The sequence below is a fragment of the Apodemus sylvaticus genome, chromosome 22, assembly GCF_947179515.1.
Source record: "Apodemus sylvaticus chromosome 22, mApoSyl1.1, whole genome shotgun sequence".
NCBI classification, from domain to species: Eukaryota; Metazoa; Chordata; class Mammalia; order Rodentia; family Muridae; genus Apodemus; species Apodemus sylvaticus.
This window is the reverse complement of record NC_067493.1, coordinates 44,192,383-44,217,734: the sequence shown is the minus strand read 5'-3', so window position 1 is coordinate 44,217,734 and position 25,352 is coordinate 44,192,383. Positions and strand designations below refer to the sequence as shown.

At 57.4% G+C, this 25,352-nt stretch overlaps 1 protein-coding gene across 23 annotated transcripts in view; it reads right to left on the bottom strand.

The window, feature by feature from the left end:
• The window catches only part of Ncor2 (nuclear receptor corepressor 2), a 162,324-nt gene that overhangs the window by 31,399 nt on the left and 105,573 nt on the right, over nucleotides 1-25,352 (bottom strand). For 22 of the 23 annotated variants that reach the window (XM_052167904.1, XM_052167921.1, XM_052167923.1 and 19 more), the window contains 7 exons: nucleotides 21,118-21,257; nucleotides 19,953-20,125; nucleotides 18,007-18,069; nucleotides 8,064-8,206; nucleotides 3,375-3,522; nucleotides 1,728-1,781; nucleotides 323-923 (listed from right to left, as the gene is read on the bottom strand). In XM_052167904.1, coding sequence (XP_052023864.1) covers nucleotides 323-923; nucleotides 1,728-1,781; nucleotides 3,375-3,522; nucleotides 8,064-8,206; nucleotides 18,007-18,069; nucleotides 19,953-20,125; nucleotides 21,118-21,257 — 1,322 coding nt within the window. The remainder of the gene's footprint in view (nucleotides 1-322; nucleotides 924-1,727; nucleotides 1,782-3,374; nucleotides 3,523-8,063; nucleotides 8,207-18,006; nucleotides 18,070-19,952; nucleotides 20,126-21,117; nucleotides 21,258-25,352) is intronic. The other variant, XM_052167911.1, reaches the window with a different exon arrangement.

Here is a 25,352-nt window from a genome sequence, read left to right as displayed (position 1 = left end):
ATGTCTCTCTCCGCCTGTGGATGAGGACGTAGCTCTCAACCACTTCTCCAGTGCCATACTGCCATGGCTGCGGCCATGATACAGGCTAAACCTCTGGAACTGTAAACCAGCTGAGGATTAAATGTTTTCTTCTGTAAGAATTGCCTTGTTGCCTTGGTCATGGAATCTCCTCGGAGCAATAGAGCAGTGAGTAAGACACCCCTATTTCTGGTCTCAGTCTCATGTTGACCCCCACAAACAGCCACAGACTCCAAGGCAGGCTGCTGGTGCTCCCCATGTTTGCCGAGTACACAAGAACCAAAGCTCGCCCAACGCCTCTCACCTGCCCTTGTCACCTCCCTCGGGCTCGTCCACCTCATCGGCACTACAGGTGGCACTGGAGTCACTGTCCTGGGTAGCCCCCGAGCTGGCACCCTTGGTCACGGCTGCCTTGCTGCCAGCCTCCTCCACCTTGGGTGGCGCCTCAGACACAGTCTCAATGGCCTCTGCGCCCTCGGCTTTGTCCTCAGGCCCCTCCTCAGTCTCCTCCTTGTGGTCGTTCTTCACACTCTCCGGGGGCTCCTCAGGGGCCGGGGGCTCCTCCGACTTTCCCACATCGATCACCAGCTCCTCGGCCTCAGACTTCTGTTCCCTGGAATCCTCTGTCTGGGGAACTGTGGCAGCCTGGACTTCTTGTTCATCCTTGTCAACAGTAGCCACGGGCGCGGCAGGTGACGGGGAAGCCACCGGGGACGGTGGGCCGCTGGCATCAGGAGCTGGGGAGGGCTCAGCAGGGGCTGCCACGGGTTCTTCTGCAGGAGGAACAGGTGGCTGGGTGGCAGCGGGTAATGCTTCGGTGCTGGTGGGCTTAGGCCCAGTGTCCTTTGTGACTTCTGCGCGCGGGGATGGGACACTCTCAGTATCAGAGCTGTTGTTGACAGCGGCTACATGCAGGGTAAGAGGAGAGGAGGAGATAAGCTACTACCTAGGACTTGACAGCACTCTCAATACCAGAATGGCCCCACCGGCTCCCACCCTCCGGGGGAGCCTTGTCTCTCATGAGCCCCTATAGCTTGCAACTTCTTTTTCCTGCTGTCTACAACTGGCCAGCCCATCCCCTAGACTCCCCAGGTAGCCAGTGTCCCTATAGGGCCAATCCGAGGACAGGCTCAAGACAGGCCTTCATTTGAGGTCTGCAGATACGGTTGGAGCGCCACTCAACTCGGTGACCAACTTTTGGTCCTCGCATGGGAAGCTCAGGGCTTCTCTCAACCTTCAGTATCCCCATCCATGGAGTCATCCTCCACGGAGGCTGAGCAGGAGGGCGACAGTTCAGGCCCCGAGGACCAGAGCACATTACAATATGGCTGACAACACGGCAAGCATGATACAAGGCCATTGCATCAGAGAGCTCCTTGGAGAAGCAAGTCTGCTGCTCCGGCTCCTACGGGTTTAAGGCTGTGTGTGTGTGTGTGTGTGTGTGTGTGTGTGTGTGTTCCTCCATTTTCTGCAAAACAGACACCTGGAGACAAGGCTGAGGACACGGAACAGGGAAGGGTTCCGAAGAGAGGAAAAACAGGTATGGATGGTGTGCTGCCCACAGACGCAACGGGAAACAGACACGTTTTTTTTTGTAGGGAAAAAAAGCGAGGAGGAAGCAGCACACAGTGAGGACAGCATGGGATGTAGGATCTTGGCTACGCCACTGTGCCCTGGCCCCCCAGCTCAGCACAAAGCCACCTTCTTACCTGGACCACTGCACTCCCCGACTCTGGGAACCTCATTCCCAGAGGCCTGTGAGGCTGGAAGGAAGAAAGTTAGAGAGGAATCAGAACTGAGGCGGCACAGCAAGCCCTGTGGAAAGGGAAGGGGGCGTGGCCCGCCCAGGGGAGGGGGCCCAAGACAGCTTCCAGGGACCTGCTTCCTTAGCTCCCAAGGGAGGCCCTGGCCACCCACAGCCAAGGATGCTCTCTCCCCCACCTCCAGGCAAGGCCAAGGTATGCCCAGGGTCAACAGAGCTGAGGGCTACAAACCAATGAGGCCCTCAACCAATGTGCCTTCCAGCCCTGTAATCAGCCACCAGCCTCCCCGCTTCTCAGTTCCCCTGGAGCCCAGAACAGGTATCTTTAACACCAGCAGGGAGCTGGCCATGAGCACACAGGGCATGTGATCCTCAGAGCCCTTGAGACCAGGGTGACAGGTGAGGAACTCAAGTAGCCTGGGACACAAAACAGGCCATGACCTCTGGTCTTCCTCTTTGTAGCCCAACAACAGGACATAGGAGGCCAAAGCCACTGAAATCCTGTGGACAAGCAGGTAAGCCGCCATCTTGGGTGTGGGTGCCTACGACTTGCTGTCAGTTACGTCTATACCAGAAGCCCTCAGAGTCATGCAGGGACTGTGACAACTGTGACTGGGCTCCACTAGATTTGGGCAGGGAAGGAATAGCAAGAGGCCCAGTTCTGCACTGAGACATCCCACCAGGTACCCAGGAGGCGCACCAGGCGCATTCACAGAGCCTGGACACAGTAGGCTCTTTATAGACCCAGACATCAAGTAAGAGGAAGATTACCAGGCCCCTTCCCCTGGACGCCAAAGAGACACACAGCATGGGCCTAGGACCAAGCCAGGTCTTGGGGACCTGGAGTGACTCCTCCACACCTCAGCCACCTCCTCAGCATGTGGTGACAGAGACAAGCCTATACAGCTGCCATGACTGTAACCACACAAGGAAGTCCTACGGCAAGTGGACCTCAGCCTTCTAGCCCATTGCTCTTAGGTGTGAAAGGTTAGCTGCCTCAGGAATCCCCAGGTGGTGAGCGGCCTCAGCCAGCCTGGCCGTGCCCCACCCCTGCTCCTAAGCAGATGTGTAAGTCACCCCCCTCCCAAGGTCTTGGGCTCACAGTCACTCCTCACTCTGTGGGCAGCTCTGTCTCCACCACTTCCCCTCTGTGCTATGTCCACCTTGCTTACAGGGGTGGCTGGGAAGGTATTCAACTAAGAGGTAAGGCCTCGGACACCAAAGGCCTAGGGCTCAGCCCAGGATGCTGACAAGACTCATGGCCTGGCCTCCCGAGGTCATGCCAGGCCTACGGAGAACGTGTGTGAACTGTGGGGAGCTGGAGCCAGAAGCCTTCAGTCCAGTCCAGGCTCCTCTGTGCTTATCCCTAGACCTGGCCCAGGAAACCAGGGAGGCTTAGAAAATAGACAGGATAGTGTGTGTGTCCGCGTGTATATTGTCATGTGTGTCCACATGTGTCTGTCTGTGTGTCCACATGTGTCTGTCTGTGTGTCCGCATGTATCCACACGTGTGTGTCCATGTATATCTGTCCGCGTGTATGTTCTCGTGTGTGTGTGTGTGTGTGTGTGTGTGTCCCGGACACAGCGGCCTTACCTTCTGCCTCCTCCGCCAGCTCTTCCTCGTTGGCACTGGCCCCCGATGCCTCCATCTCTTCATCCTCAGCGGCAGGTGGGAAGGCTGTCTCCTCACTTGCTGCAGCAGGGGTCTTCTTTTTCTTCCTCCGCGCATTCCTCTCCTTCTCCTGGGACAGGACAGTAGTGGTCACAGCTGGGGACGCCCTATGTCTGCACAGCTTTGCGGGCAGCCTTCCCACTCAGCCCACGGTGGTGGCCATGCGGGCCGGGCTATTTTTACCATAGAGACTTCGTAGTGCCATGTGTCCCAGTGGGACCCTGGGCATGGGCGGGGCCAGCCATAGTGTCACCGTGCACACTCGGAGCATGGGTGGAGGGGCTGTAGATACAGACTCAGGGAGTACAACATGGCCACTACCCCCAAGGCCAGCAACGCACACCCTAAAGTTTGGGCTCTGGGGACTGGCCAGGGGCCACAGCGGGATCCAATGGGGAAAGAAAAGGCCCAGGGCCATCAGCCTGTGGGTGATCAGGACTCTACAAGAAGGCAACACTGAAGTCCAGGTCTGAGCATAGAGGAAGCATCGAGCAAGGCTCTGGGTGAGAGTGGGTGTGGATACTGCAGTCCTGCCTTTCCCTCAGACCATCTCTCCTCACACTCAGGGCCCTGCTTCACCCTCCCAGCATAGAAGTATTCCAAATCCTCTCCAGGCTGGACTTCTGTGTCCCTCCACTGAGCTGGGCAGAAGCCCAACAGCTGAGGAGTCCTCCCTAAGCCTGGACTACGAAGCGGCAGTCAGGACACAAAGAGGTGACCAGTATCCCCCTCCCCTCGCCACGGGGGCCTTTTCTTGGCTCTAGCATGGGGTAAGCCTGGTCTAGTATGAGGACAGGATGTGGTCCAGTCACCCTCTTATCTCAGTTGATGCCCCTATGCTGCTTTGGTATCACCCAAAGGGGGTTCAAGTGGAGCGCAGCCTCTGAGAAACAGGCCAGGAGGGAGGGAGCGTGGTGGGTGGAGACACACTGCTCGGAGGGTCCTTTCCAGGACAGGATGGAAGATGGCGGCGGGGGGTTGGGGGGGGTGTCATAGGTCAGAAGCTGGTGACAGACCACAGTTCTGCTACACCTGACCGGTGACATTCTGACCCGGAAACCTAGCATGGTCATGCTGAGTCTTGCTGTGCCCATTGTCACAGGATCCTGGGACACAGAACAAAGGGGAACTACATGCTTGTCTGTCCATCACCATCTCTATTGCCAATGCTAGGCCTCAGGCTTGTTCTAAGTATACACAGACCTCGTGGACGTTGGCCCTGCCACCCACACCCACACAGGGCCTGGTGTTAGCACCTCCCCAGAGGCCCAGGCTCCAGTCTGCGGGTGTGAGGATGCCGTGGCATGTGGCTGGGGATCCCCTTCCTCTGTCTATCTTTAGCAACAGGAACTAGGCAGCAGGTTGCAGGGACACTCGCAGGAAGCGGGAGCTCCTCAGCCTGGCAGAGCCATGGACAGGCGACAGAGCACACCCTGTGTGTTTCCGGAGCCTATGGGAAATGCAGCCATAGCTCCAGCACCAAAGGGCTACTAGGCGTGTGGAAGCGGTGTTTTGGAGATACGAACTCACTCACGTGACAGATGGCATTTACTAAGCACCTACTGCACACCAGGAATCTACAAGGTGTCAAGTCACACGTACACACAGCCACCCCGCCACATAGCTCTCACCACTCCAGGCAGCCCCCAACGCTTGAAGTCAGCTCCAGATCACCAGTCCTGCCATTCTGCATAGTGTTAAGTCTGCTTCTCCAGGCCCTGCGCCAGCCCCAGGGACTTTACACAGGCTGTTCCCTGCCTGAACACCCTTCCCCCAGATAGCGAAGACTCACTTCCTTCAACGTCATCTCCCCAGAGGCCTTCTCTGATTTCCCTGGGGGATTAACCAATGCCCTGCAAACCCTCACTCTCTCTGCATCTCTGTCTCGGCACCTTTGGGCCACAGGCTGGAAGTTACGGGTCTCTTAACGAGACCTACTCCTCTTCAGCTGGGACCTTTGCTGCTCTGACTGCTCCTCTCCCACACCTGGAGGAGAGCCACGCTCTCCATGACCACAGATGAGCCTCAGAGATGACGGCGACGATACCGGCTCTGAGACAAAGCTCGGAGTCAAGGAGGCCTGCCTGCCTGCCTGCCTGCCTGCCAGCTAGGGTTCAAGTCCATCCCTGCCTGGAGCGTCTCCCAACAGCCACAGAGGGAAGGCAGCAGACAGAAGGAAGGCCGGCAGGGCCAGCGCCCAGATGACACACTGAGCAACCTGGAGGCCGAGCCCTGAGGGCCAGGACACAGACAGAAGGGCAGCCTTCGGCCACACAGAGGGGGAGGGAGACCTCAGAGGACAAGGCTGCCAAATGTTACGTAACCTGCGACACGCAGGCTCCGCCCAAGCTCCCGTTTCCTGATGAGTTTCCAGCAGCCAAGTGCAGGCCAGGCCTGGGATGATCGGAGGGACACCCACTGACCTCCTGCCTCCCCTGCTCCCTGGGTGGCCGAGGGTGGATGCCTTCCTGCTCTCGGACGCGGCCGGGCCAGTAGCCCCAAAGGCCTTAACCACTGCTTCAGGACTCAGAGGACAGAAGTGACCCTCTTGTTCTTGTTCTTGTGATTTTCCTTTTGAGACACGGTCCTGTAGTCCAGGCCCTGTCTACTGGCCCTGAACTCCTGATCCTCCTGCCTCAAGCCTCCTCAGTGTCATGAAGCCCAACTTGGCCTACCCTCTTATGGGGTAGCCTGATGTCGAGTGGGTGGGAACAGACAGCCCAGGTCAGGGGCTTTTCCAAAGGCCAGTTCATCCTCTCACGAGAGGGTGCTTGCTCTATACTTCAGGGGTCTCCGCCTCTGCTCACTGCTCTTCTGGTGATTCGTAGGACCAGCCAGCTCTTGAGATTGCCTGGGGAGAGGATCAGCCCACCTCCTCTACAGGCCTCGGCCAGAGCAGCCACCTGAATAACACACAAATCTAGGAACAGGGCAGGGGCCCCTTTCCTGGGCAGCCTGGCTCCATCCTACTCAGACCAGAGTCACCTCAGCTCAACAGCTCGCCACAATTCCCCATTCCCACACCCCTCAGAAAACTCCAGCCACACCTCTGCCTACTCAGCACGGACTCTGTCCTACTCTGTGACAGTCCAGACGCTGGACTGTCCACACTGGAAGGCACCAGCTCCCCATACGCTCCTGAAGCAGGTGGGAACTGGGGCCCAGAGGTCAAGCTGTGTGCTCTGAGCACAAGCCCAGGGCAGCAAAGCCCTGCAGAGTGCACACCCGCCAGGCCAGAGCCACGTGTCCTTCGGGGTGACTCTGTGCATGCACAATCACCTGGGACAGACATACCTCACAGCCCGAAGAAGACCCTGAGCCCTCTGCCATCGGCTGGAGAGTTGCCTTGTGTCCCCTTCCAAGTACTGCCCTGTCACTTGGGAGGAATGCATCCTCCCCCAGAGACCTCGGAGGCAGTTGTTAGCCTTCCCATTTCACAGGCAGAGAAACTGAGGCATAGAGGCAACACGACTCTTGGCTTAAACAGCACACAGCCTAGACACACACACACACACACACACACACACACACACACACACACACACACACACTATTAGCAGATAACCCTTGGTAATTGCTACACCAGTGATTGCAAGGGCTTCAGATACCTAGAAGACATGGGGTAGGTGGCTATGATGTCAGTGACGGGGATATCACAAAGAGCAAGCAGGCAGGAAGCCCCAGAGTGCCTCCCATTCACAGGCACCTCTTTTCTGTCCAGTGTCACTGTCCCCTCCATCCACCTTCTAGCTGAAGAAATGGCTTAGTAGGTCACACGGCGCTCAAACCACAAGCTCGGACCTGGCCCTTCTTAGCTGGCTGCGCACTCAGGCCCACTGTCTCCTTGAGAGCAGAGGGAGCAGTCCCTTGGAAACACGGAGAGTTGGACAGTCACGTGCTCAGGGGACCACGGGTCGTAAGCAATAGCTGGGCATGAGGGTGGGCTGAGGAGGGCGGCCCTGGACTCTGCACGGGGCTTGAGAAGGGCCCAAACTGAACGGTGCTGTCTCTGGCCTGCGCTACCGCACTCCACCATGCCATGCACTACTGTGCGCCCTGCTCTGGGCCTCAGTGGGCGGCAGGAAAAGCAACACATCTTCAGCTGCACAGGAACCCACACGACTTTAAACCCGGAGAGAAAGATGGACCGCAGGGTGTCCTCCCAAGCCTCAGACCACGGCGGGAGATGGGAGGGGTGGTAGAGTTACTCAGTTCTGAGTTCACACACCCACTTAGGTGACTAAAGAGCTTCTCTGGGCCTCAGTTTCCCCAGCCCTAAAATGCTGATGACTGATGATGCCAAGTAGGTACAAGATGGGAGCGGGGATCATGGAAAGGCAGTGCAGCCACGGGTGTAAAGAGGTCCTGCTCAGTGACACTCACAGCTTTCAGGGCGGGACGTGTCTGGCCCCCAGCCTCCCCGCCCCAGCCTGTGTCTTTGGGGACCCTCAGTCCCTGTCCCTGTGGCCCTCCTGTTCACTCAGGACCCAGCCCACCCATACCTCCCCATGCGAGTGCCAGGCAGCCAAGGGCCACATGAGTGAGGCTGTGGGAGGCCTGGCTTTCTCTGGTCCCCAGGGGGCTCAGCCCACAGGTTCTGGCCAGACTCACCATCTTTAGCTTGTGTTGCTGAAGGATTTCATCCAGGTTCTGCCTCTTCTTGTAGTTGAAGTAGAAGTTCTTACACTGCGACACGGTCTTGGAGCCCACCATGCGGGCGATGGCTGACCAGTTCCTCCCATGTTCCAGGAGGCCTGCAGGAGGAGGGCAGGTAAGGGATCACTGCAGCCCCAAACCATGGGGCACAGCCAGGGACCAGGAAACAAGCGGCAACAGGCATGGCCCCAGGCGAGGCCACGGTTAAGATTCTAGGGGGCAGAAGACAGCCTCCCCCATCCTCCCCTCCCCAGTTGGGCGGGAGCTGTGGTGACCCGGCTCTGACACTGCACAGCTGCAGTGAGGCCTCAGGAGAGCAGGCCTGCTTTCTGGTCTCACCATAGGTGAAGGGGAAAGAGCTCTGGAAAAGCAGAGGTCGGGGCCGGGCCACGCTGGGGAGGGGAGGGGGGCGAGCTTGGGCCCCCACACCTCCAGAACCACACCAGGTTTGGGGGCCCACCTGGCGCTCAGCAGCCACGGGGTGGGTGGATCTGTCTCAAGTCACAGCGTGAGACCACATGGTGGGGTGATCCTCAGATCTGTGGAGCCCCCCTCCACCCCACCAATGCCACAGACCTCACTGATCCCAAGCTCTGAGGCCGCAACCACTGGGCTAGAATAGAAGGCTGTGGAACCTCCGTACACCTCACCAACCTTCGGTGGGCCCCAGTTCCTCTGAAGGCGAATCTCCAAGGCAGTGACAGAACCTAGCCCTGGGGATGGAGGTTAGGAGGCCGGAAGACAGCGCCAGAATCTGAGCCTCAAAGCCACTTGTGACAACCCTAAGTCCCATTTCCTACCATCAGACTTCACATCATTTTCTTTTACACAAGTCAAAGCAGAACAAGGGGCTGTAACTAGGAATTGCAGGGGGCGGGAAGGGACCGGGACCCACCCCCTCTCACCCATCCCCTCTCACCCATCCCCTCATCAAACCCCAGTTGGTGGCTTACTACAAACAAAGGAAACAATAAAAACCCCAACACACCAGCAAGTGACCCCCTAGGTCTCTGTGGCTTTGAATAGATCTGTCTTGCCCCTCCCCCACACCCTGGTCAAGACTGGAAGGTTTCCCACCCACCTCACCCAGATCAGGAGTGGGTCTGAAGCCTCAGCTTCCCACTGTCACAGCCTGGGGAGGACAGGATGGGGGGGGGGAGGTGCAGGACAGCCAGGCCACCTGCTGGCCTACAGTGACCACAAGAGCCACGTGGCCCCAGAGCTGCTACTCAGGGATCCTCAAGGGCAGGAGGGAGCGAGGCCCAGGGCTCAGGATCAAGTGTAACTCAGCCTGACCTTTCCCTCCACCCGCGCCAGCAGCAGCTGCCACTTCCAGAACCTGGCGGCGGGGCCGCGTTTATTTATATTACCCGAGTGCAGTCCAAGAGGGCCCAGCAAACACGTCAGGCCGAGGGATCGCAGGCCCGGAACCCCAGGGCAGGTCTCCATTTGGAGCTGTTGGGGGTGGGGTGCCTAAGGCGTGGGAGGGGGGAGGTGGCCCGACCCGGGGAAGCAGACATTTCCAAATTCAGTTAAGTCAACAGAGAGTCCTAACAGCTGGGTCTCCCAACTAACTCAGCCTATGGGAGCAAGGAACTGTCGGGGTGGGGGGATGAAGCTCAGCTGTTCCCCAACACGTGTGGTCGTGGAAGAGCAGGACAGAGCTGTCGGGGAGCCCTTCCCAGAGTGTGCCACACAGCCCTTGTTCTAGGAACCTGACCCTGGGGGATTGTGCACAGGAGCACTCCCTATCCTGTTGTAGCGACAGCCCAGCTGCCCTGTCCACGCCGGGAGCCCCTCTGAGAATGCCCCAGCCAAGCTTTGTGCCAAGACTAAGTACAGCCTCTTTCCAGGGGATCTTAGCTGCACCCTAGAAAGGCAAGAAGGAGCGCCAGGGAAAGGGGAGCCGTGGCCACGGGTCCAAAACTCCGAGTCCCCACCACCACCACCGCATGTACAGCCTGTATCCCCATCACAGTTCCAGTCACCAGCCAACCCCACCCTCCAGCCCCATCCCCAGCTGGGGACCACTCACATCCTCTCATCTGCGGCTCCCCCTCGGCCAAGTTTTCCGGAAACATCCGGCTGGAAGGATGCTCCAGGGAGCGGAGCAGTGATTACGGGGCTGTGGCCGCAAGGCTCCTCAGGGCTTCTTGCTGGTATCCCCGAGTTCTAGCTCTGTTCACATTCTCAGGAGCCGTGAGGGCAAAAGCAGGCACGGGGGTGGGCTGAGGATTCCTCCAGCCGCTGCCACCAGCTGCCCCAGAGAGCAGAGCAGAGCGCCCTTCCTGCCCGGAGGGGAGTGAGGGCTACGGCAGCCAGCCGCGGCAGCGGGAAGTTGTCAGTTCTGTGTGCTGGGTTTCTCTGTGCCAGGCGTCACCAATGCGCACGCACGCAGCGGCGGCGTCTGCAGATCTTCCAGGCACCAGTGTCTCAGGGAGGACACTTGGGGAGGGTGCTGTCCCAGAGTCCCCAGACCCACCAAGCCACAAGAAATCCGAAAGGCCAGAGCAAGACGGGACCAGGCAGCCGTGTCCCTAGCCGGCTGGGCTGTGGGACCCAGGGCTCCGCAAAGCTCTTCTTGCTGCCTGACCCAACGAGCAGCGTCAGGACTGAATGTGACCTCCAGACGCGGCGGGCGGGGGCGGGCGGGGGCCGGGCACAGGCCCAGGTTCGGCTGGGCGGGCCAACTGGCACAGGCTCCCTCCCTCTCTCCCCATCCGTGGCAGCGTCAGCAGCGGTAAGAACAGACCGAGGGATCCAGAGAAACAGAGCTCCCACCCCCGGCAGGCAGGGAGCAAGCAGCCTCTTCCGCCTGCCCGCCCGCCAACCAGCCCTCCCGCCAGCCGGTTCCACCTGCGGTTGCACCCCCCTTCCTCACAGGCCCCCAAAGCCTGGACCAGTCAGCCTCCCGGAGGGCTGTGGGTGGCCAAGGCTTTCTATGGGGGTGGAGGTGGGGAACTTGGGATGTTCTTAGGAGTACTCTGACACCACAACCGTGTGTGTGTGTGTGTGTGTGTGTGTGTGTGTGTGTGTGTGTGTGTGTGTGTTGGGGGAAGGCCTGGGACTCCCAGAGGTCTGGCCGAGGGTCTGGGGATGTTCTCTTGCTACCTCTGTTCTCTGAGAGCACCTGCTGCGAGGTCCCAAGGGCTCCCAGGAGGCCGAGACAACTAATAAGCTGCCTCCTAGAGCAGCATCCGGTCAGGCTGACTTCTAGAACCAACTCTTTCCTCTGGCCCTTGCCCTTGCATTCTGTTCTCGAAGTCCAGAGGACAGGGACAGACAGACTGGAGCTGCCCTGCATCCCTGGCCAGCTGGCGGAGGGATCCCAATAGTGCTGAGAACACAGGTTGTTCCCACAGAAGCCACTGTACTCCACAGGGAACACCAAAGGGGACCGGCCCGCGCGAGCATTCCCCTGTGAAAATGTCAGGGTGCTCCCGGAAGGAAATCCTGAAGCTCCTACAGCTGAAGAGCTACAGAGATAGCTCTACTGCTCCCAACCCTGAGAAGGCCCCAGGACATTTGCATCTGCCCTGGCCCTGGGGGTGGGGGCTAGGTATGGTAGCCTCTCATCTCCATCCCATCTACTCCCTGAGACCAGCTCTTTGCTGCAGCCATCCAGATGGCTCTCAGAAAGGAACGAAGCTCTGGACATCTGAGTGTCTGAGGCTGGGACCCCTGAAGTCTGTCCTGGGAGTGTTAGGCCCGTGTGCTGCTCGGCTCAACGGTTTCTCCAGCCTGCCTTGCGGTCATGGGTTCTCCCACCCCACTAATTTCTAAGGAAGGAATTTCAGAGGCAGCTACTTAGGAAGTGAAATTGGCCAAGACAGGAAGTCAAAGCAGGGGGCCTGAGTCAGGGCCTGAAGCTGGCAGAGCTGAAGGAGCCACAGAGTGGAGGGAAGAAATGGTGGCCAAAGGTGACCCTTTCTCGTGTCCTACCTGGGCCCCGTGAAGCGCTCCGGTGGCTTAGGGGCTGTGACTATTCCAGCCCCATCCCCTCTCACAGGGGTCTGAGCTCAGCAAGTATGTAAGCCTCTGAGGTAACACAGGGGACGCTTGGCTCTCCCACTGTCTGGGGCTCCCAGATCCCACCAGGAAGAAGCTTAGGAGGGCACTCCACCCCAGCCTCCACCCTCAGCATCTTAGACTCCCTTGAAAAATAAAACCTTCCCAGAGCAAGAAGTCAGAGAAACATGTCCTCCCTGTCCTGAGGCCTCTAGCCACATCCCCTTCCTTAAGAAATGTTGAGCCTGTTCTGGACTCGAAGGATGGAGGTGCGACCCTCGAGCACTAGCGGCCCAGGGACCTACAGTATCCCACCTGAGGCACAGGGAGCCCTGGGGGGGACATCTGGGATGACCTCGCCCTTGAACCTGCCCTGGACGCCTTCTCCCCAAATGTCTCAGACCTCAGCACTTGTACTTGCCAACCACTGGTACAATGGCTGCACTCCGAACCTTCCCAGACAAAGTCATCAGGGCTCGACCTAAAGCCAGCTGCCCACCTACAGAGCCACAGGCAGCCTGGTCTGCAGGGTCAGAATGTCCTGTCCCCCAGCGCCCTGGCTGGCTACATCACTAAGCCATACCCCTCAACCGTGCCATGTTCTCATGGGCAAAACGGAAGCGACGGTGCATGTGGAAACTGAGGTCACGAGAGTCATTCACTACCTGTCCTTCCCAAGCACACGGATGCCAGCCCAGAGCGAGGAGAGGCAGGAGCCAACATCTCCTTTAGAGCACTGATTAGGGGCAAGAATCCAGGGTCAACCCCATGACCGGCCATACCTCAACCCACACAGGAGCCCTGCTTTCTCTCTGGGAATCATCACAATGCAAGAGGCCAACCCCCACCCCACCCCCGCCAGACACTCCTCTGGGGCCTGCCGATGGAGATCTCCACAGCCTCTGTCATCTCCACACCTGGGTGGAACCTGGTGCTCATGGCCCCTGAACTCGGCGCACTGGCCACCGGCTGGCCACACCACTCACTGCTGTGTGCAAGGCCCCCAACGAGGCACACAGTGCACTCTTGGAAAGGTCAGCATGGCCTGGCGACGGGGACAGCGTGAACTCAGACAGCACCGTGGCTGAGTCTCCCCACCAGGCCTAGGCACTCAACCATGAGAAGGATGAGACCAGAGCACAGCCACTGGCAGGCAGGGCTCTCAAGAGAGGGTGTGTCACCGAGCAGAGCTGGCTCGGGACACTCCATTGCCTGCCCTGGAGTCAGCATCCAATGACCCTGGTCTAAGCCACTACCCTCCAACCACTGGCTCTGCCCAGGGTCAGAATTCCTTAGGGGTCAGGCTAATGATCTCTCCTTAGGGAACTTGGGGCTTTTGGCCCAGCCCTATAGCCCCCCACATTCCCCCACCCACACCCACACAACCCCAACTGTCAACTTTGTTCCAAGGCAGGGGCCAGGCCCCTGGATGTAGCCAGTTCCTAAGGAGGCAGCTTCCAGCTCAGGCCCCACCCAAGTGTGAGCCCAGGAAAGCAGCCCTGCTCAGTAAGCATTCACATACCACACAGAGAGAGATCATGGGCCATCAGGGAGCCAGACTCTAACTCCAGGTCCCTCACCTTTGTCACCGGTGCCACTGTGGCCTCTCCATTTCTGCCTCTCATATGTGCACTACACCGTCTGGGTTTCCAATGTCTCATTTAAGTGCACTGTCCCTGACACGGGCTATCCGCCCCACTGGTTGACCTTCCTTCATTACTTAACGCAGTAGTCTAGAGACCAACCTATTTAATCCCCCACCACTAAGTCCTGTTTCACAACTCAAGAGCCTGGGTCGTGATCCCAGCCCCCCCCTCCCCCGCATCAGAGCTATGCCACCTTTGGGTGCCCCATTCCTCTCCACATCAGACCTATGGCACCTTTGGGTACCCCATTCCTCTCTGGGCCTCTTGCCTTTTCTGCATACAGCAGCTGCCTCCACAGTAAGCTCACTCCACTGTGCCTGCGCTTTCTTGGCAGGTCATGCCCCTGCGTCCCACCCCTCGGGACACAGGCGAGCATCAGCCCCTGCTCTCGGTACCCACTCAGGGCAGATTCCAAAGGAGGCAGAGTCGAGACTCCAATCCAGCCCGTGTGCTACTGCCCTGCAGTCTGCACCTGAGCACCCACTGTATACCAAGTACTGCAAACATTTGGCTCCTACCCTGGGAGGCAAGGGGCAAAGGGGTGGGAATGGGGAGGCAGGCAGACCAGGAGCTATGGAGGCGATGGGGCTATGGGGCTGCGGCAAGGGCCAAGGTCCCTCCAAGGCACCAGGCCGCCAAGGCCAGCTATCGATCAAACAGCCGCTTGGATCCTGCTGAGCTGGACGACATTCCCACATCAGGGTTATGAGCACCAGGAAGTTGGGTCGGGGAGAGACTATCCGAGGGACCAAAAGGGTCATGTCGCCAGGAGTGGGCCGACTAAGAAGGACTCTGGCTAGATGTGGTGGGACAGCAATCAGGAGGCAGAGGCCGGCACCTCTTCAAGTTCAAGTCTACAAAGAAACCCAGTTGGAAGGAAGGAAGGAAGGAAGGAAGGAAGGAAGGAAGGAAGGAAGGAAGGAAGGAAGGAAGGAAGGAAGGAAGGAAGGAAGGAAGGAAGGAAAAAGAGGGAAAAGGAAAATCCTGAGGAACAGGGGAGGGGGTGGAAGGAGGGTGGGAGGGGGGTTGCGAGGTCATGACAGGAAGGAGGCCAGCAGTGTGAGACCACCGCCTGAGGTGGGATGTAGGTGTGGAACTGTCCCTGGAGCCTCGGAAGGAATGGGGTCCTGCCCACACTTTGCACCTCTAGTTTCCTGGGCAAGGGAGGGAAAATTTTCCTATTGTGCTGAAGCCAGTGACTAGTTATATTGATGAAGAAAGTGACTGGTCCAGACCACACGCACAGGAAATCCAACTAGGTTTCTCTGGGGGCTGGATTCTTCTGCAGCTGTCCTTCACAGCTGGGCTGCGGAGGATGCTTCAGTGGCTCTGGGGACACCTGGTTGCTTACCTGCCTGGGTTCCCTGAGGGCCTGCTTCTCTGTGGGCTCCTATCCCACACTGGGCCAAGGATGGGTGGGTACCATCTGCCCGGGACACAGCTTGGCTGGGGTCATTTTCCTCTCTGAGTTGTCAGCACTCTCTCGGCAGGGTGCTCTGGAACATTCTTAGCCTCTCACCCCCACAGGCTGTGGAAAAGGAGCTACCACGGGCTCTGCGCACCTGCCTCCCCGCCCCCGCCTCCGGAACAGCCATCAGCAGCCACTGCGAGCAGGCATAATTGTCCAGATTGCTGTAATTCACAGCAGCAGCCCGCGCCGGCGCTCACGGCGCTATTTCAAATGTCACTGAGCAGGGCCGGTGCACACGGGCCCCAGGATCAGCGGGGACGAGCTCCCAGCTCTCCCTATAGGCCGTAACCTTGAGACAGTGGCATCGGGGTGCTCCGTCCCAGTGGTGAGTCATCCCACCCCCTCCTACCTCCTGATCTGCCCTTCCAAAAGGGGGAGAGCAGCCTCCTGGTGTCGGGCAACAGCCAAGGGCTGGTGACAGCAGGAGGATGCTTGAGGGGCTCTAAGAGCTCTAGAGTATGGGGGGAAAACGGGCACTTCCCATGAGCACTTTGCAGTCAGTGTGCTGAGACCCCAGGACCCACGCATGAATAAAAGCAAAGGGGTCACATGATCTCTACAGAGGCAAGGCAGGAGTAACCCTTCTACTCTGTCACCAGGTGAACCCACGAGCTATGTGTGTGTGGGGGGGGGGACTGGTGGGTCACGTAGCTCTGTAGCTCTCATAGGCACACGAGAAACTCTGAAAACAGCGCTGAGTGCAGCCAGGCGTAAGGGCTACAGCGGCAGCAGGCATCGTTCCTGTAAGTATCAGGGCAAAATGACTTCTAGCCACAGACCGGAAGTCCATTAGTGCTGCCTCGCCCTTGGACTGATGGGCAGCAGGGACCGATAATGGTTAGGGATTTCCATCTAGGGCGTGGGAGCTTGTAGCTTAGCCCTGTGGGTAAATGTAGGTGGATGTGTTTTTGGTTTGTTTGTTTGAGACAGCGTCTCAGGTAGTCAGCCCACGCTGTCTTCCCACTTGCTATGATTCTCTTCTCATTGTGACACTGAATTCATGATCCCCCTGCCTCTGCCTTCCAAGTGCTGGGATTACAAGCATGTCCCACGATGCCCAGGTTAATAGACAGCTTTTCAGTGGTCAAGCCTGTTATGCATACTTCGCGGCGATTAAACCATGGGAATCAGACCATTACGTAAAGACTTTTTAAAATTCCTACCACAAACCACAACGTAGACACACACGCAAAACAACAACAACAACAACAAACCAACCAACCAAACAAACAAACAAAAAAACCAAAGGACAACACAGCACCTCTGGGGGTGACGGCACACTGCACCCAGCCAGCTGGAGACACAATCTCAGAGCCCTGTGAACAGATATCTCCACTGTCCTTTCTGAGTGACGGGCAGCCCCCCAGGCCAAGCCCACCTCTGGGTAAGAGGGCTCAGGCCAGAAAGACACATGCCCAGGCGGAGAACCAGGAGCACTTAACGGCTCCTCCAGGTTGGTGGCCTCTCTCAGGTTGGTATGGGACACTTCCTGCTGGGCCCATCAGACCCTCAGCAAACCTCAGGAGAATGGGGAGGAGCAGGTGTGAGGACCAGAGCCACAGGTGGCAGTGGTGGCAGGTGTTAGAGCTCCTAATCAATCAAAGCCAGTGGTTCCCAGCACGCACAGGGCAGCCTGGACACAGCCGAGGGAGGAGCGGAGGCAGGGATGGGGCCTGGGCAGAGTGTGAAGGATGAGACAGAGGGAGGGACTGGGCTGGCTCCTGGTCCTCAGGGAATCACCTCTGGAGCTGTGGGAGGCCTTCAGCCGGGACTCCTCATCCATGATGCGGGGCAGAAACGGGAACTACCTCTCAGAGAAGGATCAGGTGGCCACTAAGGCAGAAGCCAGCTGCAATCCACACTCAAAACTGAGCTGAGGGCTGTATGTCTCTCAGGGACAAGGGAGAAGTAGGGACAGAGGTCCACAGTCGCTAGCTCTGGGACCCTCAGTGAAACCCATCCTAAGAATCCTAATGCCTGGCTTCCACTCCTTGTAGCCATCCTGGCACTCCTATCTTAGAGATGTGTAAACTGAGGCTCGGAGATAGGTCACCAAGCTGAAAAGTGAAGGCCTCAGGCATAATGAATGTGGTTTCAAGGGAGGTTATGATAATGTCACCAGGGCAGGAATACCAGGGCCCCAGGAGGTATCCCCACAAAGGTCAGAGCTCAAAGAGGGGTTTGGAGTAGGGGTCCTGTCGAGCCAGCAGGGTGTGGCAGTAAGATGTCAACCTCAGAGGGTGTGATGGCCTAGCCCAGCCTGTCATGTCACATGTCACAAGGTTACCAACAGCCAGCGACTCCCTGATTCTGAAAATTCAGTCTTGGCCTTGTGATGTAGACAACAACCATTGTGACTGCTGCCAGGCCTACTGTGGAACACACCACTAAAACCTAAGCGCGAATTCCAAATGTTTGCAGAGCACAGACTTGCACCCAGCATGGGGAGCTCTGAGACCCACATAAGAGCCCTCCAATGCCACCGACACTGTGGCCGGCCTCGATGGCCAGGAACTGTGACGCCACCAAGCACCGTCGCCACTGTGCTCAAGGACCAACAGAGCTTAGCTACTCGCACTCAATCCACGGCCCCTGAGCCAGCCAGACTCCAGGTCCAGGCCACCCCTTGAGACAAGACCTGCTCTCAGGCAGGTTCAACCGAGGCTCTGAAGAGCCCCCGCTCCTGGCCAGCTGTGCCAGCAGCTCTGCAGAGCCAGATAGCCCAGTGCCTGGGACAAACTCAGGCACACTGCACACCACCGCGGCACCTTACCTTTCTTTGCCGTCTCCATCTCTTCCTCAGTCCAGCGAGAACTCTCGTTCATCTCCATGGAAGCTGCAAAGAAGACGGGCATCAGTAGGCACTCCACAGTGCAGTGTGCCCTACAGTCATCGGGCATCGGTAGGCACTCCACAGAGTGCAGTGTGCCCTACAGTCATCGGGCATCGGTAGGCACTCCACAGAGTGCAGCGTGCCCTACAGTCGGCTGAGCCAGCCGCCCCCGTCCAGTGCCTGATGCTCACGCTAACAGCACAGGTGCCACCCTCCCCCCAAATGTTCTCACAGAGAGCACCACAGCCCGCTCCGCTGGGAGGACCTGCTACCTCCATTGCAGACAAGGAAACAGGTGGCTAGGGACTGGGTCATGACACCTGTTTCTACTTGCATTTTGCCAGGAAGGGGTGGCCCACCTGGGGACACCAACTGTGCAGAGTGGGCCATTTCACACCTCGGATGCCACCCTCTAGATCAGTGGCTTTCAACCTGTGTGATCCCCACAGGGGCCGCATATCATATATTTGTATTAAAACTGACAACAGTAGCAAAATTAGTTATGAAGTAGCCAAAAAGTAATTTTATGGTGGGGGGGGGGCAGTTCACCACAACATGAGGAACTCTAAGAAAGGGTTGAGGCCTCAGGAAGGTTGAGAACCACTGTTCTAAGTCCACTGCTCTGACGCTCACTCCATCTCCTACCATGGCCATCAAAATGGCTTCTCCTTACTTGCTCACATCTCAGGAGTGACGTCACCATGGCTAGGCCTTTTGGGCCTGGTGACTATTAGAGCATCCCTAACTTGTCCAAGGACAACAGGCCCTTCAGAAGGGACGCGGTCAGGCACAGGTTGGGAGAGGCAGCCTTGTTTGGATGACACACTACACTCCAGCTGCTCCCCAGGTGGCCTGCCCAGCTGTGAGCCCCTGACAGGGGAGCGCTGAGGACTGTGGTAGGCAGTGTGGCCTAGTCAAATGCAGGAACAGAGAGGCAAGCAAGCAGTCCAAGGCAGGAAGAAAATGCATACAATTGCATCCATTGCTGCTGCCAAGCCCTGGCTGTCTCCTGGATCTGAGAGTCCCCTGTCCTTCCACGGACACCTCCACGGGAGGCCTTGCAAGCCATGGGTGGTAGAAGATTCTGGAATATTGAGAAAGGCCGAGGGTGTATTTTCTATCCTTCAGCCTAGTTCAAGCATAGGATTGCCCTACACATGAGGTATACCTCACAGGCCTTCTGGTACACTGCCACTGAGTGGCTACTGACACACCCACAAAAGCCACATAGGATTTGTGGTCAGCGGGGCTGAGTTCGAATCCCAATTATATCCTAACTTGAGGTAAGCTACACTGCCTCCAGCAGCTCATAGATAAAGCCCAAGCCAGGTCCAAGAGGAGTGAAAGCCTATTGTAGATCCACTAGAGAAATAGAACAGGCCTCAAGTTGATTCACCTGAGATGCAAGCCGCCAAGAAGACAGGCAGCACTGGATGAGTGTGCACTGCTGCCCCCGGTGGCTGCCCCTCGAACTGCAGCTCAGCTCACCCTACTGGCTCTTTTTACCAAGAGCTGGTAAGATGAACCCCTCCAGGACAGAAAAGGAAACCAAGACTCACCAATGTGAAGATACCATCTCAAAACTATCCTTCTAGTAGGTGACTTCACCCAGCTCATCACCACCCCGAGGAAATAATCCACTCGGCCCAATCTTCTGATTTAAAACAACAAATAGGGCCAGGTGGGGGAGGGGTTGGTTTCACAGTCTCTTCCCAGTCCTAAGCTTGGCCTGCATCCAGGCTCCTGGAATCTCGTATATTCTTGTTAGGTGTGTAATTTCTGTGTGCACATGTCCTCAGCCATGGGCAGTTCACTCCAATTTCCTGGGACCCTAGCAGGAACCAATCTCCCACGCCCTAGCCCTTCCCGGTCGCCAGCCTGCTCACCTAGCTCGGAACTTTGCTGCGGGGTGGCTGTCTCCTCGTGGTTCGCCTCGTTGGCCATGGAGCGCGTGATGCGGCCTTTGCGGCGGCCTTGGCTGTTGGCAGTTTTGCGGCCTTTGGAGGCCACGGCCTCTTTCTCGTCATTGTCTTCTCCAGAAGTGTCATCTGCCTTCTCCCTACGGTCACAGAAGGGACACCAGGATGGATCAGCTGAGCCTGGATACCCCAAGACAACTGGCGGGAAACCTCTGGGTCGCCCCATCAGAGCTAGAGAGAGGAAAGCTGCTGCCGGCCCAAGGGGTGCTACAGGCAGGCAGACCCCTGCGGCAGTATCTTAGCCTTGAAGGGTGGCGGAAGCCCCTCCAGGTGTGGGTGGAAAGGGCAGATGTGAAGTCATCTGACTCCACCTGTGACCAGTGGGGCCTCCAGAGATGCTTACTGACCCCTCTGACCATCACATACTCACAGGGAGCCCGGCTAGAGGCCCCGGGACTCTACGGCCCCTTTACTAGGCACAGGGGACTTAATTCTGCACTTCTACAGAGCCATGTGCTCAGGGCATACAGGACTGCATGCCGGGGGAATCGCAGCTGTGGGGGTGCACGTGACCTGGGGACCTGGCTTCTCAGAAGCAACTGGGGCAGATTTATCGCCTCTGTCACCCATTCATCTTCCTGAAAGATGCCGGCTGGAGCCGTGGAGCCGGGGGAAGGGGCGGCTCTGATGTGCATGGGCCCAGCACAGAGCGGCACCTGCGACCCCTCCACCTTCTCCTGCTGGCTTGGAGTTGGCGGGTGCTGATGGGGATGAGGATGAAGGTGGGGGCTGCCAGATGCTTGCAGCCACGTTGCCCTCCCGAGGCCCTTCAGCCCTCTCTCCCTCATGGACCTCAGGGGCCTCGGAGGGGAGGCGAGGCTGAGTGCCAAAGTGGCTGCCTGGATTTATGAGTCCAAGAGCAGCGCTCAAATGAGCAATCAGTCTCTGAGGTCTCTGGGGGGCTGTGAGGGGGGTGTGCAGAGAGGGTGGGGGATGGAGGGAGCGGGGGCTGAGGCTTCCGGGAGGGAAGGCCTGGGAGAACTGACTAGGGCTCCAAACTGGCGCCAGGCTCTGCTCCCTGGGGCCCAGGTGTGAACAGCACAGGCGGGCGGCGTGGCTGCCAAGGCCTTACTTGCTGAGTTCTTCCTTCTCGGTCTCTGCATCCTGCTTCTCCTCCTCCTTGTCAGCCTCCTTCTCCTTCTCCTTCTCCTCCTTCTCCTCCTGGCTGCTCCGTGCCATCTGCTGCTGCTGCTGCTGTTGCTGCTGCTGCTGCTACAGCCCGGGGAGCAGAGGCAGGAGGGAAAACGGAAGACAGGTGAAGCTGGGGAGGGGAGGGACGGTGACCGCGGAGGCCAGGGCGGCTGGCACGCCGGCTGGGTGGGAGAGCTTGGAGGTGGAGGGAAGCGGGCAAAGCACCACACTGGGCACAGGGGTTCGAGTCCTGCCTTCTCCCCTGAGCCCACCTGCAGAAAGCCCTGGTGGGGCGGAGGCAGGAGGTGGGCTGCAGCCAGGCACACCAACGCAGGGGGTGGGGTGGGCGCAGAGGTGGGAGGGAAGCTTTTTCCCTCCATTGTTCCTTCCTGGCAGAAAAACATCTGTGCACATCATGGCTCTAGGGCCTTGTCTTTTATAGGATTAGGCTACACTAGGGACAGACAGGGACACCATGGCACATTGGTACACAGACCAAGAACAGCCACTGTGGGCTCCTAAGGCAACAGGGTCACTCTCTCCAACTACCAAGAATCCCATGTTCTCTAAGGGGAGGGGCCGTGCATGGCTGCCGGCTCCTCAGCTGGGTACCAGATGTCAGTCAGCCGGCCTGGGCCCTTCTTTCAGATTCCATGCAGCCCAGGGGGGGAGCCTCATCCTGGCAGACAGAGCCCCCTAAACCTGACACAGCTCAACAGTGTTCCCTATTCATGCCCCCAAGGTGGGCCATGGAAACTGGGGGGTCAGAACTCAGGGAGACCACAGGCAGCACACGGGAGGAATTCCTGCTGCTCGGCCTGCACGGCACAGCTGTGAGCACATCTGGCTTGAACTGTCCTGTGCAGGGGCATAGTATCCAAGGTGTGCCTCCCACCTCCACAGAGAGGGGCTGGCTGGGTGGGGGACGCAGATCTGACTGCCTATGGCATGAACCACGAGGTGTCTGTGCACCCCGGACTAAGCCTTTGTGTATGGGAGTGACATCAGAGGGTAGGCTGCCCTGGAGTGCGTCTCATTTTTCTGATTAATAGTGCCTTGGCCTGAATGAACCCATGGGCTTGGCCCCTCCTGGCTCCTGGAGACTTGAAGTGGGTACCCAGTCCCTACAATCAGCTACTTCTAGGGATCTCAAGTTGTTACAGCCTCAAGGGCAGCCATGCTTCCTGATGGCCAAAGGCCGTCGGACCCCGACGGAGCCAAGGCCACTGGGACCCCCGGCTGCAGGCAGCATCAATATTTTTAAAGTTCCAGCTTAGTCACAAATAGTGGTGCACATGTGTAACCCCAACACCTAAGAGGGAGAGGCGGGAAGGCTGCAGCAACTTAAAAGGGCTGGCCAGGGCTACATGGGGAGATCCTGTCTCAAAACCATTCAAATAAAAATAAAATAAATTTCCAGGCTGTTCCAGTGCTTTGCAGACTAGGACTCCAGACTGGCTGGCAAGTTCTCCTCGGGCTGGATAACCTGCAGGTTCCTGGCTTGGCCCTGCTACTATGGGAGCAAATGGGAATGGCCACATGCCAATAAAGCTTTATTGACAAAAGCAACTGGGGGGCGGAGCTTGGCTGTAGGCTGACTCTAGGCTAGCCCCTGGCAAGTCTGCTGCTAAGGTCCTTAGACCAGAGTGAGAAAACGGCAGGGTTTCTGTACCCCATGGCAAAAAGGATGCTGGGAGAAACATTGGCCCCAGCTTGGAGAGCCAAGAGAAGCAGAATACTACCCTCCCCTTGACTCCCACACGTGCAGTATCGAGTGGCAATCCATCAGTTACGGCAAGATGGCCGTGCACGTCCTAACCCCAGACCACAGCATGGGGAATCCACAGGAGGGAGCTTCTGTTCATATCTGCTAGGACCCATTTCTCCTTCCAGAATACGACAGTGATAAGGCCAGGTGTCAGCTGACAACACGCACGGGATGAGATTGCACTCACATCACACGCCCAGCCTCTTGTTCCTCCCTACAACCCTGGCATTACATTGTTCCACAGATGACAACAAGACACAGAGAGGTAAAGCAATCCATCTAAGGTCACACAGCACTTCCTAGCAGAGCCTGTGGCCAGATGGAACCCCAAAGATAGCCTCCTCAGGGAGATTTGGTTCCTCCAAGTTAGCAGACCGCTAATTCCTACCCTAAACAAACTCTTGTCTACAGGGGTGCCAAGACCCCCAGAAGTGTACAGAACAATCTTACAGAACTTGTTCTGAAGCTGATGTGGTCAGTCAGGACTGAGGTATTAAGGGAAGGCAGAGGTAAAACCTTTGTGGTGGCTTGAATATGCGTGGCCCACGGGAAGTGGCTCTATTAGGAGGCGTGGCTTTGTTAGAGGAAGTGTGTCACTGTGAAGGTGGGGCTTTGGGGTCTCATATATATGCTTAAGTGTGGCCAGGGTGATCCTCCTCCTGGCTGCCTTTGGATCAAGATGTGGAACACTCAGATCCCGGTGGAGCACCACGTCTGCCTGGATGCTGCCATGTTCCCCGCCATGATGATAATGGACTGAACCTCTGAAACAGGTTGACCCTTACAAAAGTTGCTTTGGTCATAGTGTCTCTTCACAGCAATAAAACCAACCCTAAGAGAACCTTCAGAAGGCACAAACAGCCCTGTGTGGCCATGAGTCACCAAGACCCTCCCAGACAAGAGAGCAGGCCTGGAAGGACCCAGCCTCTATGCTGGTTCTTCAGGGCTGTGTGGTGAACAAGATCAAGGGAAGGGACTGGGGAGCCCCTGGATTCCATCCCAAACTTAAATAAACAAAGGAGAACCTGACAGTGCGCAGCCATCCTGACTAACACACCCAGTCACTCACTCATTCAATAAACACTGTACTACCAAGAACCAGCAAACCAAACACCTCACAAGTGAGTTGCAAGAGCTTCCTGTGTGGAGAAGGGGAGAGGTTGGGTGGGTGGAGGAAACCAGGGCTGGGGGTCAGAGCAGAGGAAGAACAGTCTGCAGCTGGTAGTGCAGCTGGCTTCATGGCTGCTCTGGGCACACCATCCATCTCCCCCAGGGACACACAGCAAGGGATGCAGGCTCAGCCCGCACCGGAGGTTGGCGTTACCTGAGTGCGTGGAATGACCATCAAGCAGGGCCACACTGTCATAACAGAAGCAGACGCCTCGTGGTTGGTTTGAGGGCAGGGCTTTCCGTTGTGAGGTAGGGAAGGCGTCCCTATGTAGCCCTGGTTAAGCCTGAAACTCAGTACATAATCCAGACTGGCCTCAAACTCAGAGATCTTCCTGCCTCTGCCTCCTGGGTGCTGGGACTAAAGGTGTGTGCCACCATGACAGGCCAGAGATCAGCTTTTAAGTAGACATCAGGGGTTGAGTCACATGGTGCCTCTAGGCCCAGCTGTGTGGCCACCAGGGGTCCAGGCAGCCTATACTGTGAAGTCATTCCCACAGCTTGATGGCGGAGCAGGGACAGGATATGGTATGTACTACCATGAGGCCTGAGTCAGACCTGGCAGGAATAAGAATTTACATGGTGACAGTGGGTCTTCATGCACACCATGGTGGTTCCCAGAATTAACTGTCGGAGCTTTCCCAAGCTGCTCTGCTGTGGAGTCATTTCTCCAGAGCACTGTGGGACACCTGCCCAGAAGTCCGTTCAATGGCTTGTCTACTTATTAATTCGTAGAACCTGGGACAGAGCCCTGGGCTTTGGCACAAGCTAGCCAAGCGTTGTAGCCCTGAGCTGCACCTCCAACCCCACGGCCCCTTTTTAAAATCCTCAACTGTGGTCTGTGGATGGGACTCAGTAGGTGTGCTGGCTAGTTTTATGTCAAATTGACATAAACTAGAGTCATTTAGGTAGAGGGAATCTCCTTTGAGAAAACGGCCCCATCAGCTTGTGGGCAAGCCTGGGGTGCATTTTCTTGGTTGATGGTGATATGTAAGGTCACTTGTACTTGGGACATCCATGCTGGGCCTACCTCCACATGTTAGCTTGCTCCCACTTCCCTCCTGCCCTCAGAAAGAGGTGACTGAAGGGTCCCTTCCTGCAACCTTTGCACCCACTGTGCCTTTTGCCTGGCCACTTCCTTCTTACTGCTGGACCATTCTTTCAAGGGGTCAGAGCCCTGAAAGCTACTCTTCATCACAAGGCCCCCAGGAACTCAGCAGTCCTGCACACCACCTCTACAT